We start from the raw sequence: 19,121 nt of genomic DNA, 5'->3' as shown, positions 1-19,121 counted from the left end.
CCCAACGATCATCTTTAAATTCATAAATGTTTTCCCCTGAGTAGAGCAGACACCAGATATAACATTATCCCTAATGCCTAGGTTTCTGTAGATACTAATACTCTCTCCATCCCCCAAATTCAGTTCATGGTGTGGCCCAATCCAAACAGGACGCTTGGACTTGACTCCATCCTTTCACCTGCTTTCCACCTGCACCATCCCACACCAAGTAAAACATTACACTGTTACCATCATCAGCAATAGTACGAATGGCAATCATAGACAGACCTGGCTTCCAAAATGCTGGCAGTTTTGACTGAGTTCCCTGGCTTGGACTTGGCTCACTGTCTCCTAAGGTTGAAGCTTAGAGCATTATCTCTGATCAGTCATCTACCTTACCATTCTTCATCCTCCATGCTCAGTTCTCTCTTTTTCCAACACTCATACTTTTCACTAAGCACTTAAAACTATTTGACCAGTCCCAGTGATAAAATAGCCTCAATGAATTTATTTTCCATGAAGAGTGTTTCCTGCTGTTGGTTCAGGATACCTGATTGGTATTATTTGAGTACATGGAAGGGGAAATAGCATTCTTTTTTTTTTGGGGGGGGGTTAAGTAACATTTATTTTCCTCTTTTAATAATAGCATTTATTTATTTATTTTTAACATCTTTATTGGAGTATAATTGCTTGACGATGGTGTGTTAGTTTCTGCTTTATAACAAAGTGAATACATATACATCTATGCCCATATCTCTTCCCTCTTGCATCTCCCTCCCTCCCACCCTCCCTATCCCACCCCTCTAGGTGGTCACAAAGCACTGAGCTGATCTTCCTGTGATATGCGGCTGCTTCCCACTAGCTATCAGTTTTACATTTGGTACTGTATATATATCCATGCCACTCTTTCACTTTGTCCCAGTTTACCCTTCCCCCTCCCCATGTCCTCAAGTCCATTCTCTAGTAGGTCTGCGTCTTTATTCCCATCCTGCCCCTAGGTTCTTCGTGACCATTGTGTTCTTTTTTTTTTTTTTTAGATTCCATATATATGTGTTAGCATATGGTATTTGTTTTTCTCTTTCTCACTTACTTCACAGACTCTAGGTCCATCCACCTCACTACAAATAACTCAATTTCTTTCTTTTTATGGCTGAGTAATATTCCATTGTATATATGTGCTACATCTTCTTTATCCATTCATCGGTCGCTGGACACTTAGGTTGCTTCCATGTCCTGGCTATTGTAAATAGAGCTGCAACGAACATTGTGGTATATGACTCTTTTTGAATTATGGTTTTCTCAGGGTATATGCCCAGTAGTGGGATTGCTGGGTCATATGGTAATTCTATTTTTAGTTTTTTAAGGAACCTCCACACTGTTCTCCATAGTGGCTGTATCAATTTACATTCCCACCAACAGTGCAAGAGTGTTCCCTTTTCTCCACACCCTCTCCAGCATTTATTGTTTGTAGATTATTTGATGATGGCCGTTCTGACAGGAGTGAGGTGATATCTCATTGTAGTTTTGACTTGCATTTCTCTAATGATTAATGATGTTGAGCATTTTTTCACGTGTTTTTTGGCAATCTGTACATCTTCTTTGGAGAAATGTCTCTTTAGGTCTCCTGCCCATTTTTGGATTGGGTTGTTTGTTTTTTTGATATTGAGCTGCATGAGCTGCTTGTAAATTTTGGAGATTGATCCTTTGTCAGTTGCTTCATTTGCAAATATTTTCTCCCATTCTGAGGACTGTCTTTTCGTCTTGTTTATGGTTTCCTTTGCTGTGCAAAATCTTTTAAGTTTCATTAGGTCCCATTTGTTTTTGTTTTTATTTCCACTTTTCTAGGGGGTGGGTCAAAAGGATCTTGCTGTGATTTATGTCATAGAGTGTTCTGCCTATGTTTTCCTCTAAGAGTTTGATAGTGTCTGACCTTACATTTAGGTCTTTAATCCATTTTGAGTTTATTTGTGTGTGTGGTGTTAGGGAGTGGCGTTGTGTTCCTGTCTTGCTAGTTGTTTGGCATAGGGTGTACAGCACTGTAGCTTGCTGGCCATTGAGTGGAGCTGGGTCTTGGCGTTGAGGTGGAGATCTCTTGCAGATTTTTGCCGTTTGATATTACATGGAGCTGGGAGGTCTTTGGTGGACCAATGTCCTGAACTCAGCTCTCCTTCCTCGGAGGCACAGGCCTGACACCTGGCCGGAGCACCAAGACTCTGTCATCCACATGGCTCAGAATAAAAGGGAGAAAGAGAAAGAAAGAAAGAAGAGAGCAACCAAAGCAAAAAACAAATCCACCAATGATAAGAAGCACTAAAAAGTATACTAAAAAAAACCCCCACACACACACCCCAAAAAACGGACAGACAGAACCCTAGGACAAATGGTAAAAACAAAGCTATACAGACAAAATCACCCACAGAAGCATACACATACACACTCACAAAAATAGAAAAAGTAAAAATATATATATATATATATATATATCATTGCTCCCAAAGTCCACCGCCTCAATTTGGGATGATTTGTTGTGTATTCAGGTATTCCAGAGATGCAGGGTACATCAAGTTGATTGTGGAGCTTTAATCCGCTGCTCCTGAGGCTTCTGGGAGAAATTTCCTTTCTCTTCTTTGTTCCCACAGCTCCCAGGGTTCAGCTTTGGATTTAGCCCTGCCTCTGCGTGTAGGTCGCCTGAGGGCGTCTGTTCTTCGCTCACACAGGACGGGGTTAAAGGAGCAGCTGATTAGGGGGCTCTGGCTCACTCAGGCCGGGGGGAGGGAGGCGTACGGAGGAGGCGGGGGGCGCCTGCGGCAGCAGAGGCCAGCGTGACGTTGCAGCAGCCTGAGGCGCGCCGTGCGTTCTCCCGGGGAAGTTGTCCCTGGATCACGGGAGCCTGGCCGTGGCGTGCTTCACAGGCTACCGGGAGGGGCGGTGTGGAGAGTGAGCTGTGCTCGCACACAGGCTTCTCGGTGGCGGCAGCAGCAACCTTAGCGTCTCATGCCCGTCTCTTGTGTCCTCGCTGATAGCCGTGGCTTGAGCCCGTCTCTGGAGGTCGATTAGGCGGTGCTCTTAATCCCCTCTCCTCGCGCACCAGGAAACAAAGAGGGAAGAAAAAGTCTCTTGACTCTTCAGCAGCTCCAGACCTTTTCCCGGACTCCCTCCTGGCTAGCTGTGGCGCACTAGCCCCTTCAGGCTCTGTTCACGCCGCAAACCCCAGTCCTCTCCCTGCCATCCGACCGAAGCCCGAGCCTCAGCTCCCAGCCCCGCCCGCCCCGGCGGGTGAGCAGACGAGCCTCTCAGGCTGGTGAGTGCTGCTCGGCGCCGAGCCTCTGTGCGGGAATCTCTCTGCTTTGCCCTCCGCACCCCTGTGGCTGCGCTCTCCTCCGTGGCTCCGAAGCTTCCCCCCTCCGCCCCCCGCAGTCTCTGCCCGCGAAGGGGCTTCCTAGTGTGTGGAAACCTTTCCTCCTTCACAGCTCCCTCCCACTGGTGCAGGTCCCATCCCTATTCTTTTGTTTTCTTTTTTCTTTTACCCTACCCAGGTATGTGGGGAGTTTCTTGCCTTTTGGGAGGTCTGAGGTCTTCTGCCAGCGTTCAGTAGGTGTTCTGTAGGACTTGTTCCACATATAGATGTATTTCTGGTGTATTTGTGGGGAGGAAGGTGATCTCCACTTCTTACTCTTCCGCCATCTTGAATCTCCTCCTCGGAAATAGCATTGTTGATTTTATTAAGAAATTTCTGTTTTGAAAGTTGGCTTACTTTTTTTGTTTTTACTTTGGAGTCATTTGGGTAGCTTGAATCCATGGCTTAAATTTTATTAAATGTTTTTCCTCCATGTTCTTTCCTGTGGAGCCACCCATAATGTGGGCCTGGAGGTACCATGCATGGCATCATTGTAGACAGTCACTGCCCTGTGGCATGTTCTAAGCATCCACCATATCTCCTACTATGACTTATTGGCCTTAGAGCTTAGTGGAAACCCCTTAGGAATTACCAAACTGGAGGCTTACATTAGTCAACTTTCTGTATCAAGTCAATAGACAAAACACTTACTAAAAGACTGCAGAAAATGGCCATATTTTTGCCAAAGAGATACTGACTACTCCCAACTCTCTGTCTCTCAATTTAGTAAACTTGTTCTTACATTTTTCACAGTGTCTGAAAAGAAGGGTCTTGTCATGTTCCATCAGTATCAAAATGTTACATCTGCAAACCCAATTTTTCTTTGCTTTGTGTAGATACCAAGAGAGATCACCACTGTGGGCTTTGAGAAGAAGCATGTTATTTAATTTAGGTACTTGGGATTCTCTTAGTCTTTCTTCTGATTTCATATTTTATCTTTTTCCTTGATATTTTTCTCTTCAGATCATAGCTGAAAGAGAAAAGTAAGACTTCTATCAATTCAGCTACTCATTCTCTAATTTAGACAATAATTCACAACGACACATGGATGGTTGAAGGAAGATGCCATTATCTCCTCTTCCCTCAGCTATTCTGGACAATGTTTTACCTTAGGTGCAGCATCCCTTGAAAGTCTTTTAAGTCTATTTTCAGACTAAATTCATTCCAATAATATATTAGCTGTAAAAGAGAAATAAAAATGCAGATTACACATTGGACCAAAGCAGATCCTGTGTTAGACAAAATTCTACATTAGAATGTTCAGATTAGATGTTCTACATTAAGGATATTTACTGTCCATTTACGCTGCGTGTAATCCATTACTTGAAATAACATTATAGCAAAGGGACTCCGCACAAGATGTCAGTGTCTGATATGATCTTCTCTTTGTTCAGAACTGCCTGGATGACAAAAGTCTGGAACCTGTCATCTCGCTTGTGCTTCAGATCCTGAGGCAATGCTACCCTAAGAGTCCACTTCCCTTGGTCACAACCAGCAGTGCTTATTCCTTCCCAGTCCCTGGGAACATCACCTCTGAACCTCCACATGTTCTAACAGAAGGTAAAGTATGTGGGTAGTTCTTCTGTACTTATTTTGCTCATAGTTATGAGCTTTATGGTGAATTTTTGCATTTGGATAATACTTCAGAGGAATGTGGATGAAAGTAGAATCAATTTTTTTAACAGATCAACTGTGATTATCTAACAAGTAATTAGAGACATGTATGAAAATGCTAGTTTTTCATAATACCAAGCTTATTAATTTTGTCCTTAATTATTAACTGTTGGCACTTTGCCTGGTAGCTATGGAATGCCTGTATAGTCATCTCAGCTGATTTTTAAAAATCTATTTGTAATCCCATGATGGAGTCCCTCCACCATACAGACTGGTTCTAGAATTAATTTGCCCTAAGGATGAAATTGAAATCAAACTTTTGCTGTTTTGCCACCCCATGCAAGTCATTTTAGAATACTTGAAAGTATGATTATCCAATCTCCGAGAAGATTTTGTTGTCAGAAGGTACTAGTGCTTTTCAACCTTGTCCTCCTTCCAGGGAACAGATTTTCCATAGGCATCATCTTGTCACAATGACACTGGGTGCTTTCTGTGGACTTTTGTTTTAAATCAGTTCCTTCGTATTAAAATTAGGGAATCAATCAAAGTGCTGTCTACATTACAACAGCTTTGGCATGTATGTGATCACTAAACTCTGGCAATAGTTGCATAAATACTTCCACACTGGGTGAAGGAAACCAGAATGGTATTCATGTGTCATTTTATTCTGCACTCATTTTGCATTCATTGTGGGACAGCAGTTTAGATGTCATGATATAGTGCTCTCACGTGCCTATGTGCACATGATTTACACATCCAATAAGTGTAAGCGTGTGTTGGGATCCTGTACACTTAATAATGGTCCCTTACTTGTGAGAAGTACTAACCATTGGGTGGCGAGAATCTCAGTCCAAGGCAAATGGGAAGCCTCATCCATTTCACATGTTCTTTTTTTTTTTTCCCCCCACTCAGATTTTGAAGATGATGGCGAGGAAGAAGAGGACAAAGACTCAGATTCTGAAGATGTGAAAGAGGAAGTAGGTACACTAGCCCTTGCTTCTAATGATCTCTACATTCATAATTCTACAAAGGAAAATGTCCCTTTCTATGTTCAGCTAAGCCCAGGGTAAATTTTTTTTTTTAGAAATTTTATTTATTTATTTTTGGTTGCTTTGGGTCTTTGTTGCTGCCCGCGGGCTTTCTCTAGTTGCAGTGAGTGGGGGCTACTCTTCATTGCAGTGCGTGGGCTTCTCATTGCGGTGGCTTCTCTTGTTGTGGAGCACGGGCTCTAGGCACGCGAGCTTCAGTAATTGTGGCATGCGGGCTCAGTAGTTGTGGCTCGCGGGCTCTAGAGTGCAGGCTCAGTAGTTGTGGTGCATGGGCTTAGTTGCTCCACGGCATGTGGGATCTTCCTGGACTGTGTCCCCTGCATTGGCAGGCAGATTCTTAACCACTGTGCCACCAGGGAAGTCCCGCCCAGGGTAAATTTTAAGGATGGACTTTTGCGTTTCTACTTTAAGGCCTGGCAGATACTGATGCTCACTAAATGATGGCTACTGTTACTGATTTCCAAGTTGTCATTTTTGTCTTGGTAGGCCCGGTACAATCCCATCGTCAAGTCAGAGGCTATCTATTATCAAGACACTAATATTCCATCAGGATAAGCCTGAGGTAGACATTTAGGGTTGGTGTATTTAATGAATGTGAAGTATATTCAGGCAAAGAGACCATGGAAAGATTTCCTAGGAACCTTTTTCTAGTAGATCTCCACTATCTTTCTAAGTCACTCTTCGTATCTACCCAATCTATGCACAGAACCACTGCGTTGTACAATTGCATTTACCTTGGAGTCTATGTGAACTTTGCTCCTTTGGGTTGTATGGTGCATATCCTGGCCAGCAAGGAAGTGGTGCCTTTTGGTCTCTATCAATAATAACCTATGCTATAGAATGGAGGTCAGCCAACTTTCTATGAAAGGTCAGATAATCATTACTCTACGCTTTGTGGACCATACAGTTTCTGTTACAACGACTCAACTTTGCTGGTGTAGCACAAAAGCAACCATAGACAATGTATAAACAATAGGGCATGACCGTGTTCCACAAAAGCAGACAGTGGGGCATAGTTTACTGACAGCATTTCTAGAAAAAGGTTTCTAAGCCTTGGCATTTTGGCTGGATAATTATTTGTCATGGGGGGTTGTCCTGTGCATTATACGTTGTTTAGCAGCACTCCTGACCTCAATCCACAAGATGCTGGTGACATCCACCCCTTTGTCCCCCAGTCATGAATCAAAACTGTCTCTAGGACTTGACAAATATCCCTGTGGGGCAAAAATCACCCTGTGGTTAAGAACCACTGCTCTAGAATAATGATAATTTATCTATGAGTTATAATTCTGTCTCCATCTCTGTTGGTGGACATCAACTTGGACAAGTCCCTTCAAGTTATAGTTCCTTAGTTTTGACATCTGCAAAATAAGACTGAGAAGTAAATGCTACCTTTTATGACATTCCTGGAGATGAAATCTGGATTAAAAAATCTGTCTGTCTATCTATCTATCTATCTATCTATCTATCTATCTATCTATCTACTTGTCTATTTATCTATCTACTATCCATCCATCCATCCTCCTCTCCCCCTCCCTCTTCCTTTCTTTTTACATACCGTTCCATCTACACATCTGCCTAGGGAGGAAGAGACTTTTTGCGTTCTCTGTCATAATAATCACTCACCTTGCTAATGGTAGTAGCAGACATAGAGGGACTACCTCTTAGCCAGGTCTCTAGGTTAAGGCTGCTGTTGCTATTCTGGTGTGCTCAGGGTTTTGTTGATAAATAGAATAATTTCTGAAGTCATCAGTAGCAAATTGGCTCTTTGCTGTGACTTGCCGATGCAGGCCTATGGAGAACTTGCTGAATTATTTGAATAATACTGTGCTGCTACAGTCATTCATCAATGCCACTTTCCCACCGCTCTTGCTGGCTCTTTGATAACTGAATGTTTAATGCGTAGCATCAGTCACCTCTTGTATCTGATGTGGAGGGACAAGCTGCAGGCTGATGCTCGACTTCACACAGCATGGGGTTGAGGGAGAGCTTTCAGACCATCTCCTTACCCCCACTCTGCAGATGATGGTGGGTTGGGGTGGAGTGGAATCTAAGCAAATAAATAAATCCAGCTGGGACGGAAGCATAAGACAAATAAGTGAGGGCCTGGAAATAATTCATCAAGAGCCTTCGAGCTGAGAAGAAGGTGAGAAGTAAGTGTGCGAGCATGCATTATAGAGAAACAGAGGAACATCAGAGTAAGGGCTTGATTCTGGGGTATAGCAGGAGTCAGGGAACCGGGGCCCTAGCAAACTGGTTTTCCCCTGGAGAACCCAGCAGCATTTGCTGCAAGTTATGTGGGCAAGAAGCCAAGAGTATTTATTTCTGGTCAGAGAATGGATGCAGGCCTTTAACTTGTGGCCTTTTCCTTTGAAAATCTTAGTTAACAATTGGGAGAAGCCTCTTAGAAAGAATGATTAAAAGGAACTTAAATCTGTAAAGGGTCTTGAGAGAGTATAGTTGGGTGCTGTTCTTTGATTGAAAACTGTGAATGTCATCATAAGGAAAGAGAAACTTACAACGAATATAGACTAGAAGTTGGCCATGTTTGTTTTTTTTTTTCTTAATGAACACAAACCTTAGGTTTGGACAGACTCTGAAGAAGAGGAGGACAGAAAGGGTGAATTCAAGCTCGTCCTTCCTTTCTTCCCTCCTTTCCTCCTATTAAACTTTTTATTTATTTCAGGTATTTTCTTGGATATGATCCATATGTGAGACAGCATGCTAAGTTCTTAGGGATGTTAATATGATACAAAAGCAAATAAGACATAGTTTTTATCTTCAAAGAATTCAGTCTAGTAAACTTGGGGATTGTCTCTGCCAGAGTTTGAATTGGCACCTTCAAAAGGATGTTGAACTCAAATCTAAGGCTGGGAAAAGTCAATATTGGAAGGGTCGAACCTGAGGAGGGAGGGAGTTATCTGGGTTAGATGGGTACCAAAATCCTAAATGATGAAGCTTCTCTGGGTTGCTGTGAGGACAGAGAAGCTGGTCCACTCCTAGATAAATATAAAGGGTATTTACAAAATACAGAAGTAGTTGACAACCTGCTTGAGTACCTGGAGATTCAGAGGCCAAGATTTAAGCTTTCAGGACCAGAGATGGTCTCTGTTAAAAGTACTCCACTTTGCTGTTATACCGAGAAAGCCATCACAGACAATATATAAATGAATGGGCATGACTGTTATCCGATAAAACTTTATTTACAAAAACAAGCAGTGGGCTATAGTTTGCTAACACCTGCTCTAAGGCTGAGTAGGTCACCTAGATAGGCTGAAGCTCATGGGTTACCTGATGCTCCTCTTTCCAGACGTACCAACCTTACTTGCTGGTGGGGAGATGTTTCTCAATGCCTGCCAGGTTGCATTTCTATTGGTGCCACCTTGGGGCATGGCTGAGGCTGTAGCAGAGATGGTGGAAGGAAGGAAGATCTGACAGATGAAGCTGGAAAGGATAAGTGTTGGGATCTCCAAAACCAGGCTAAGGAATTGGGGGTTGGTGTGCGCTGTATCTGAAAATATCATTATAGCAACCTCATGGGATCTATATTTCTTTTAATTTAAAGCTTGGAGGAAAATTGCAGAAGATGGATGGAATATTGCACCTTATCCCCTGAATCAGGAATATAACATTTTTTTTAATGATTTAAAAAAAATTTATGTTAACCCTCTTATTTATTTATTTTTTTGGCTGCGTTGTGTCTTCATTGTTGTGTGCGGGCTTTCTCTAGTTGCGGCGAGCGGGGGCTACTCTTCGTTGCAGTGCACGGGCTTCTCATTGTGGTGGCTTCTCTTGTTGGGGAGCACAGGTTCTAGGTGCGCGGGCTTCAGTAGTTGTGGCTCACAGGCTCTAGAGCACAGGCTCAGTAGTCGTGGCGCACGGACTTTGTTGTTCCTTGGCATGTGGGATATTCCTGGACCAGGGCTCGAACCCATGTTCCCTGCATTGGCAGGTGGTTTCTTAACCACTGCGCCAACAGGGAAGCCCAGGAATATAACATTTATTTTCCACATCTATTTGATTTCAGGAAGAATAAGCCAGGCTTTCAGGACTATCAGGTTTTTCCTTAACTAAAAAAATAGATTCCTAAAATATAGGGTGGATTCCCCCCCCCCCTATTTTATTAGGGAAACTTGATCTAAGAGAGGCACAGAAAGATGAAGAAATTGAACTATGTCCTTTCTCTATAACATTCTATAACCTTTGAAAAATACAGAAGTGTTTGGAGGAGAGTCACCATCACTGTTAAACTATTATGAAATGATGATCCAGAAGAAGAAATAAAAGGTCTGGTATTATTCAGCCCAATGAAGAAAAGGCTGGTGGTGACTCGGTGAACTTTTAAATGTACAAAGGGATAAAGGTATAGTAGGAGGTTATGACCTCCTCCCCAGAGCCTGGAAGGCAAAGCATCATACCTGCTTCTGGAATCTTGACTCCTACAGTCTTCCTCTTATTCTTTATGCCCCAGCCACTTTCTTTCTATTTTTAAAAAAAATTTTAAAAATTTATTTTATTGAAGTATAATTGATTTATAATGTGTTAATTTCTGCTATACAACAGTGATTCAGTTATATATATAAATTCTTGTATATGAGTGTATATATTCAGCCACCTTCTTTCTGTAAGCAAATTTAAGTTGCTTTTTTTTTTCTTTTTCTGTTAGTAATTTTTTTCCCCAACTCTTTGCCTTGTTGGCCGTTATTGTTAAAATGTGACCTCCTTAGCTTCTTTGTACCCCAGCCTCACTCACAATCACTTCACGACCTCTCATTCTTCCCATGACATTTATCACTGTTCGAAGTTACTTTGCTCATTTGTTTGCTTTCTTACTGTCTTCCTTTTCTCACTAGAAGGCAAGTTCTATGGAATCATGGACCTTGGTCTGTTCAATTATCAATGAGTCTTTAGTACCTAGGAGAGTGCCCACTCATAGTAGGTGCTCATTAAACGTTTGTGAAAAGAGTGACCTAAATAGGTAGATAGATGAATAGGTACGACAATTACAGTTATGTCAAAGACAGTGGTGATGAGATAAAAACAATTCTTTGGTATTGTGCTTCATTGTTTACATAGTTCATCTCATTTTACATAAATTATTTATGATGAAGGCTGATAAATACTAACATGAACACTGAGAAAAATTATAATCTTTCTTTGTATTTAAAAAATACAACCTTACATATTAAATTATCCTTGACTAGGCTAGCACTATAACTTGGAGGCAAGGAAACCGTGTCCCAGGATTCTGAAAAGTCACATCTGTAGCTTGTCTCGATATTTCTCAGGATGGCTCTCCTGATTGTAACATATTTTTTGAATGTGCCATTGTAGGATGATGACTTGGAAACAGATGTGAACAAGCTGAGCTCCAAACCTGGTCTTGATCGACCTGAAGAGGAACTGATGCAATACAAGGCGATGTGTCTTGAGCTTACCTGCAGTTTTGAGGTAGAATGTATGCCGTGGTTCTACTCCTCGGTGATGCTAATGGGTTCTTTGCAGACCCTGGGAATCCAAACTGGTTTCCAGATGGAAAGCATTGCTCATCTTTAGCAGTCTGCTTCTGGGATCTTTCTGAGAGGGAAGTAAAAGGCTAAACAAAAATGTGAGAAGGTGGCAGAGATAGGATGTGTTCAAGGGTCCTATCAATACAATCTGACACCCATCACATCGGAAGGAAGTAGGATGAAGGTTCACATTGCTGCCTGTTGTCTGGTGGGCAAGGTGCCCTACTCTCACGTCCTGGGAAAGCAAGTGAAAATTCATGGTGATTTAATCGTTCTCTTGTGAGAGTGGGATGGTTGTATGAGATGGCTTTCTGAAGGTGACCAGCCTGATTCTAGCGTTTCTTTGTTAGCAGAAACAAATCAAGCACCTTATACCTGGTCATGTTAATCCAGTGGTTGGTTGCTGCTGCTTCTTCTGCTGTTCTCCCACCAAAATTTAGACCTGCTTTTGGACCTCCATTATTTTCTTATGATTCTTAATAAACCATGAATTTGGCCATATCTAAGGGTACAAGCTAAGTCACTTATAGAAGGGAGTTGACATATTGTATTTCACTCTAGAAAGCAGAAGGGCATGAGTGGGTAAAAGTTTCAGGGAAGGAAATTTTAATTCAGAGTAAAAAAGAATTTTTCTTAAACAATCAGAATGATCCTCAAATAGAAGGAACCACCTTGGGATACAGGGAAGCTTCTGTAAATGAGTCGTTCAACCAGACTGTAAATGATTGGGAGTGTTGTAGGAGGCATTCATGTACTGCATAGACTCATACTAGCCCCACCAAATGCCCCTTCCAAGTGTGCGTTTCTAGGATTCTGCCATTTCTTTGACTCTTGAAGCTTAGTCTTTCCTTGACTGGCCTTGGAAAAAGTTTTCCAGTGCACAGGATTTATGCTTAGCTCTGTGCCCAGAGAGTGAGGGCAGGGATCAGATTGTATTCTCTACTTGGAAAGAAACACTGACATATTCTTTTCCACTTTTAACCTGAAGGAACTGGAGTCCAAACCTGGAGATGGTTTGAACTATGACGAGACTCAGTATGCCAATCACCACCACATTCTGACTGCTGCCTCCCCAAAAGGGCTTTGCTTGAATAAGGACCAAATCTCCTGGGGACAAGAAAGAGAAGTCCCTGTCCAGACCTCCCTTCTGAGCAGAGTGAAGATGGGGAGGTCCAACATACATCTAACCTCCAAAAAAGGACCTGGAATTAACCCATACCGAAATGCACAATCCAATGGTCTTGGGATAGGTTCTTCTGGAAGTGAAATCTCAGACATTCAGGCGTCTTTCAAAGAGGATGCTTGGGACATAGATGCAATTTCCTGCCCAAGGATAAGTGCCTCCTTTTCCAATTCCACTAGACCTAGAGAAACTGCTGAATTAATAGATAAGCTCCTGCAGACACATCCGACGCATATCGCCTTCCATGACCCCTATCTTTATATGGCCAAAGCTAGAAGAACCAGATCTGTGTCTGACTTCACAATGATGGCATTTCCTGATTTCTGGGGACATTGTCCACCTCTCTCTGCCCAGTCCATGTTGGAACGTAAATGTGGAGTCCAAAGGTGATGGTGCTACTAACTTGGGAGCTATATATATTTTTTCTTCTCTAGTATTTTTGTAGGTGGAATGGTTTGTACAGATAATTCTGTTATCTTCAGGAAAGTGAGCATTAGTCAGGAGCATGTTAAAATCCTTAAGGAAATGTTTGCCAAATATACAATCTTGCCTCCCTACTAGGACATTTCAGAGCCAAGGGTAGGGTGGTGGTAGACATGTGTTTCCACAAAAAGAATTTCTTAGATGATTCTAATGCAACCCCTTACCCCGTATCCATTGCAAAACCCTACAAAAGGTAAAGATTATCCAGTTTCTCCAAATACTGGGATCATTCCTTAAGGGAAGGTTCTCAGGAAAAAACAAGTATGGATTATTTGGGATCACTTTTCTCATTCACTGCAAACTGGAATCTGATCTCTTGTTAATGAGAGGAGGTGGTGGACCTCCATCCCACAGTCCCAACCTTGTAGAACCTGATTTGGCTTGGGGAATAGTTTTGCTGCATCACTGAGGATTGTAAGGAAAAAAAAATGCATCCTGCAGGGAAGAAACTTTGTGTGATGGATTATTCCCAGGATGCATGAAACGGAGCTTTGCCTTTGGATAGGCATAGCGAGATTAAAAAGAAAATTACTAAACTCAAGGAGAAAACTATTTTCCCAGAAAATATACTAAGTATGCATACACTAAGTCTGTGGAGCAAAGTGTGCATAGCAGTAAGTTTTCTTAACTTATTAGCAAGTTCATCAGCAAATTGATGGTGGATCCCAAGAACTGCTCCCACTTGGTCTCCTGGCTGACATCTCTGACCTCACCCCTCTGACCTTATCTCCATGCTCAAGTTCCTGAGAGACACACCACAGGGGCTGGCCCAGCAACAGCTCCCCACTGGACAGGACATCTTCCCCCTGAGTCTAGGCCTCATTTTGACCTTCCCTCCCTCTTCTACCCCTCCCTGCCCCAGAGACCTGGATCGGAAATTCAAGGAGGGAATCTGAAATATCCCTTAGGTATCCTCCCTCCCTCTTACTTAAATCTCCCAGATATTGGTGTTTCTCAGAGAGAAGATTGACCATAGTCTTCTGGAACAAACAGAACCAAGGACTATAAATGACACAAGAATTCAAAGGCTTATTGGAACCTCCCAGACCATCAGCAATCCTAATGTCTCCTTCAAAACTGTTTTAGTGCAGAGGGCCCTCGTATTCACACAACCAGAGGCTTCAAAGTCCCTCAGCCCAAATGCTCTTGACAAAACTCTCCTTTGAGTAGAGAATCCTCCTAAAACTAAAACCTGGCATCACTGCTTCCTACATTCCTACTGCTCAGTGTATGTAGTTTTATTTTTTGATAAAGAAGAAAAGGAAGGAGGGGCCGTGGTTTTTGTACTCATTCAGCTCAAGGTTGGAGCATTATTACATTTTTCTTTCATAATTCTCTGATGAGTCCCAAGGCCCTTCCCACATGACCATAGGATGAATGGGGTAAGGAGTGAGGGCCAACCCTTAAAATGTTTCCAATTTTCCTTTCCAGGATCAAAATATTTGAGGATGTCCGGAGGCTCATCCAGCCAAGCGATATTATAAATAAAGTTGTCTTCAGTCTAGATGAGCCTTGGTAGGTGGTCTTGAACATCAGTGGAATGATGGGGGTGGGAGTATAGAATATCCTTTTAATGGCATGAACATAAGAATATTTTAAGTTAGTAATCCATTCCTTCTCCTAAAATCAACACAGTGAAAATTCGGGTTAAAGATCTGTAAGAGAAAGCTTATCTCTAAGAAATGTTAAACTGTGCCCAAGAATAGCAATAAGTTCCATGTTCAAAGCTTCTCTATTTCATTACAGGCCTTTGCAAGACACCACTTCTGACTGCTTACGGTTCTTCTCCAAGTTTGAGTCTGGAAATCTTCGCAAAGCTATCCAAGTGCGTGAGTAAGTAAGGAAAGCTGCAGGGGCCATACTCACTATGGCTCAGCCCTGTTTTGTATCCCCCCCAAGGAAACATTTTCGAAGTTTTCCCTTTTTGGGACGTGATGAGTGGTAAGTAATTTTTTTTGGTACATGAAATATTTCATGAAAGCCCAACATATAACAAATACAAGTGGAGCTGTTTGGGATGGAGAAGGGAAAGGCAGGCATGTTAAGATTCCTCCTCAGCCTCCTTCTCTTTCTTGTCTGCTATCTCAGCTTCTTCTTCCTACAGCTCCTCCTTTTATTATTTACTCTCTTCCTTTATCATGTTCCAAGGATCCAGGAGGGAAGACCTAATTAGGAATCTCCTAGTGAGACAATGAGCAGTCCAGGATGTGCCTAAGCTCCTGGCCTTACTCAGGTCTTTCTCTTTATATCTGCCTTTGGCCAGAGTGTAGAATCCTAAACTCATCAGTTGTGGTCTGGGTGACAGAGTCAAAAGACAGAAAACAAACCTACTTACAGGCAAGGATTTTTTATGATCACTTTTTGGAGAGAGCATTGTGGGCATAGCAGACAATTTGAGGGTCATAGACTTCCTGGAATTGTTCTCATGAGTGTCCCTATAGTGCCACCTATAGCTTCATTCATTGTATGGTGGGTTCAGTGGTTAGAGTGTGTTGCTTATAGTGATGATGGGAGAGGTGGGACACCATCTGCTCTGCTATGGCTTCAACAAATCTCTCCCCTTCCACAGATCTCACTATACACTGCGATTTAATCAGAGGGCCAGAGTAGGAGAGTATGAATGAATCAGGGCAAAACCATTGCCCTTTCTAGAAGAGCAACTCAAAGAGCATGCCAAGGGGTTGGGATAAGAATATTTTTGAAAATAAAATATCCTGATGATAATGTTTAAGTCAAAGCTTCATTGCTAATTCTGTTGCTCAAGCTTGAAAAAGTAATTTTTTGGAGACATAGTGATTGGGTGGGGACACATGAGGACTTTCTGGAGTGCCAGAACTGTTCTACATATTGATCCAGGGAGTTGTCACACAGGTGTATCCAGATGAATTTGCTTAAACTCATTGAGCTGTACATTTAAGATCTGTGTACTTTACTTCATGTAAACTAAATCAGTTAAAAAGGGAAAAAACAAACAGACAAATCTTTCATTGCTAGTCTAATTCATGTTTGTTGCCTTGCTGGGGATTTACATATATTATACTACTTAATCTTTACAAACAGTACTGCAAGTTTAGGCACTATTTCTTTTTTTTTTAATTTATTAATTTATTTATTTATTTACGGCTGTGTTGGGTCTTTGTTGCTGTGTGCGGGCTCTCTCTAGTTGCGGCCAGCAGGGGCTACACTTCATTTCAGTGTGAGGGCTTCTCATTGCGGTGGCTTCTCTTTGTTGTGGTGCATGGGCTCTAGGCGCACGGGCTTGAGTAGTTGTGGCACGCAGGCTCAGTAGTTGTGGCGTATGGTCTTAGTTGTTCTGCGGCATGTGGGATCTTCCCCGACCAGGGCTCGAACCCATGTCCCCTGCATTGGCAGGCGGATTCTTAACCACTGTGCCACCAGGAAAGTCCCTAGACACTATTTCTATTTTTCATTTGAGGAGACTGATGCCCCAAAGTTATGTCTAACATCAAATAGTAATGGCATATCCAATCAGATGTGACCACATTTTCTCTGGAATATAGCACACTTGCATTTTTCCAGCTGGACAGAAACTTCATTACCATTTAATAAAAAGATAGGCTATAATTGTATAACTGACTCTTCTAATACCAGGACACTGCTCCCCCCTCCTTAAATTTCTAAAGCCTCTGTCCAATATTGTGAGATAAGGATGACAACTATAACTTACCAGCCAGCCAAGATCCTGGATCTTACATCTGTCATCCAGAACCTGAGATGTGTAGATTTCTCAGTGTTGGAAGTTCTCTTAAAGGCTTTTAACCCTCTGATCTTGCTTCTGACTTTGCAGGTTGGAGTACGACTTACTGATCAATGCTGATGTGAATAGCACGCAACACCAGCAGTGGTTCTACTTCAAGGTGAGCGGTATGAGGGATGCGGTCCCTTATCGCTTCAACATTATCAACTGTGAGAAGGCCAACAGCCAGTTCAATTACGGTATGAGCTCTTGGGAAATAGAGACTTTCTCAATAACACCAAAAATGATGTCACTTTTGAGTGCTTGAATTATTATCAGAAGCCCTGCTTGGGTTGCAAAGGGTTTGAAGTTGGGCTGACATGTTTTGGTTGCCAGGTATGGCAAGACGGCCGCCAACCTATGGTAAATTGCTACTATGGAAGGGGAAGCTTGAAACTCTCCCTCTGCTATGAAATGTTAATACCTCACATAACTTTCCACCACTTCCTGCCTCCCTTGCCCCACCTTGAACTTTTTGAGGCCAGTGAGCCTTCTCATTTATTCCTTCTCTCCACCTCCTAAATCCCATAGGAGCAAATGTATTGATCTGTTGATATTTGTCACAGACAGGCAAACGGCACAATTCCATTGGACAACACTGATTTACACTCTCAGAAAACTCTGGAGAAAGTTTAAATTCTCCTGAATAGGGCTTCCCTGGTGGCGCAGTGGTTGAGAGTCTGCCTGCTAATGCAGGGGACACGGGTTCGAGCCCTGGTCTGGGAAGATCCCACATGCCGCGGAGCAGCTGGGCCCGTGAGCCACAATTGCTGAGCCTGCGTGTCTGGAGCCTGTGCCCCGCAACGGGAGGGGCCGCGATAGAGAAAGGCCCGCGCACCGCGATGAAGAGCGGTCCCCGCACCGCGATGAAGAGTGGCCCCCGCTTGCCGCAACTGGAGAAAGCCCTCGCACGAACCGAGGACCCAACACAGCCAAAAATTTAAAAAAAAAAAAAAAAAAAAAATTCTCCTGAATACCTGTGGCAATTTTAGAGGAGACGTTTGAGGGACAATGACTGACTAGTAGCCCATATTTATTTTGAATGTTTCTAGAAATGGGAAATTCTGCGTGTTATTGTTCACATACTAATGTATTAGTGGCTCTGAGTAAGGAAAAAATATTCCCCGTAGCTCCAGGTCCGAGCATGGGACATTACCTCGATTTTGTACTGATTAAATAGACTCTTGCTGGTATAGAAAGAGAAAAGGTAAGCCTTGACTCTTGTATTCACTTGATGCAGTGGCTGTAACAAATTGTCACACATTTTGTGGCTTCCAAGAAGACAAATGTATTCTCTTACAGTTCTGGAGTCCACAAGTCCCAAATCAGTTTCACTGGTCTTAAGTCAAGGTGTTGGAAAGGCCATGCTTCCTCTGGACATTCTAGGGGATTATTAGTTTCCTTTCCTTTTCCAGCATTTAGAGGTATGTTCCTCACATTCCTTGGCTCATGGCCCTTTCTTCCATCTGCAAAGTCAGCTGCATATCATCTTCAAATCTCTCTGCTTTGGCCACATTGCTTTTCCTCTGTAGTCAAACCTCTCTCTACCTCCCTCTTGGAAAGACATGTGTGATTGAATTTAGGGCCCACCAGGATAATCTCCCCATCTCAAGATACTTAATTTAATCATATCTACAAAGTCCCTTTTGTCATATAACGTTAATATACAGCTTCCATGGATTAAACCTGGGTACCTTTGAGGGCCATTATTCAACCTACCACAGCTCTCCTTTTCTATTCCCCCCCCCCCCACCTAATGGATTAATCCTGCCTTTATTTTGTGTAGGGATGCAGCCAACTCTGTATTCTGTGAAGGAGGCTCTTCTTGGCAGACCTGCCTGGGTACGGACAGGCTATGAAATCTGTTATTACAAGTAAGTTAGAGTGTTGTTAGCTTCCTTTGCTCTTTTGTTCTCTCTCAATTTCCTGCTTCTCCATGTTAATCTTATAAACCTGAGCAATCTGTGCTTGTCTGCTGTACTTGTCACTCTTCCAATGGCAAACGCTCTGTCCTTCAGAAGTCTAAACATGTTAAATGGCACCCACAGTAGACCTCAAGAAATATCTTTTGATGTTCTGAAAAGTCATCTATTCTTATTTAAACACCTTAAAACCTTTAGACCTTATTGTTGGATATTATTATATAGAC

The 19,121-nt window shown here is 42.5% G+C and overlaps 1 protein-coding gene across 1 annotated transcript in view; it reads left to right on the top strand.

The window, feature by feature from the left end:
• AGBL1 (AGBL carboxypeptidase 1) overlaps nucleotides 1-19,121 on the top strand; it is a 520,708-nt gene that overhangs the window by 99,442 nt on the left and 402,145 nt on the right. The window contains 9 exon segments of the mRNA XM_007194366.3: nucleotides 4,771-4,936; nucleotides 5,393-5,395; nucleotides 5,903-5,967; nucleotides 11,374-11,490; nucleotides 12,538-13,118; nucleotides 14,647-14,730; nucleotides 14,962-15,048; nucleotides 17,024-17,172; nucleotides 18,759-18,846. Coding sequence (XP_007194428.2) covers nucleotides 4,771-4,936; nucleotides 5,393-5,395; nucleotides 5,903-5,967; nucleotides 11,374-11,490; nucleotides 12,538-13,118; nucleotides 14,647-14,730; nucleotides 14,962-15,048; nucleotides 17,024-17,172; nucleotides 18,759-18,846 — 1,340 coding nt within the window.

The sequence above is a fragment of the Balaenoptera acutorostrata genome, chromosome 3 (assembly GCF_949987535.1).
Source record: "Balaenoptera acutorostrata chromosome 3, mBalAcu1.1, whole genome shotgun sequence".
Taxonomy (NCBI): domain Eukaryota; kingdom Metazoa; phylum Chordata; class Mammalia; order Artiodactyla; family Balaenopteridae; genus Balaenoptera; species Balaenoptera acutorostrata.
Note: the sequence above shows the minus strand (reverse complement) of the source record. Positions and strands in the feature narration are given on the sequence as shown.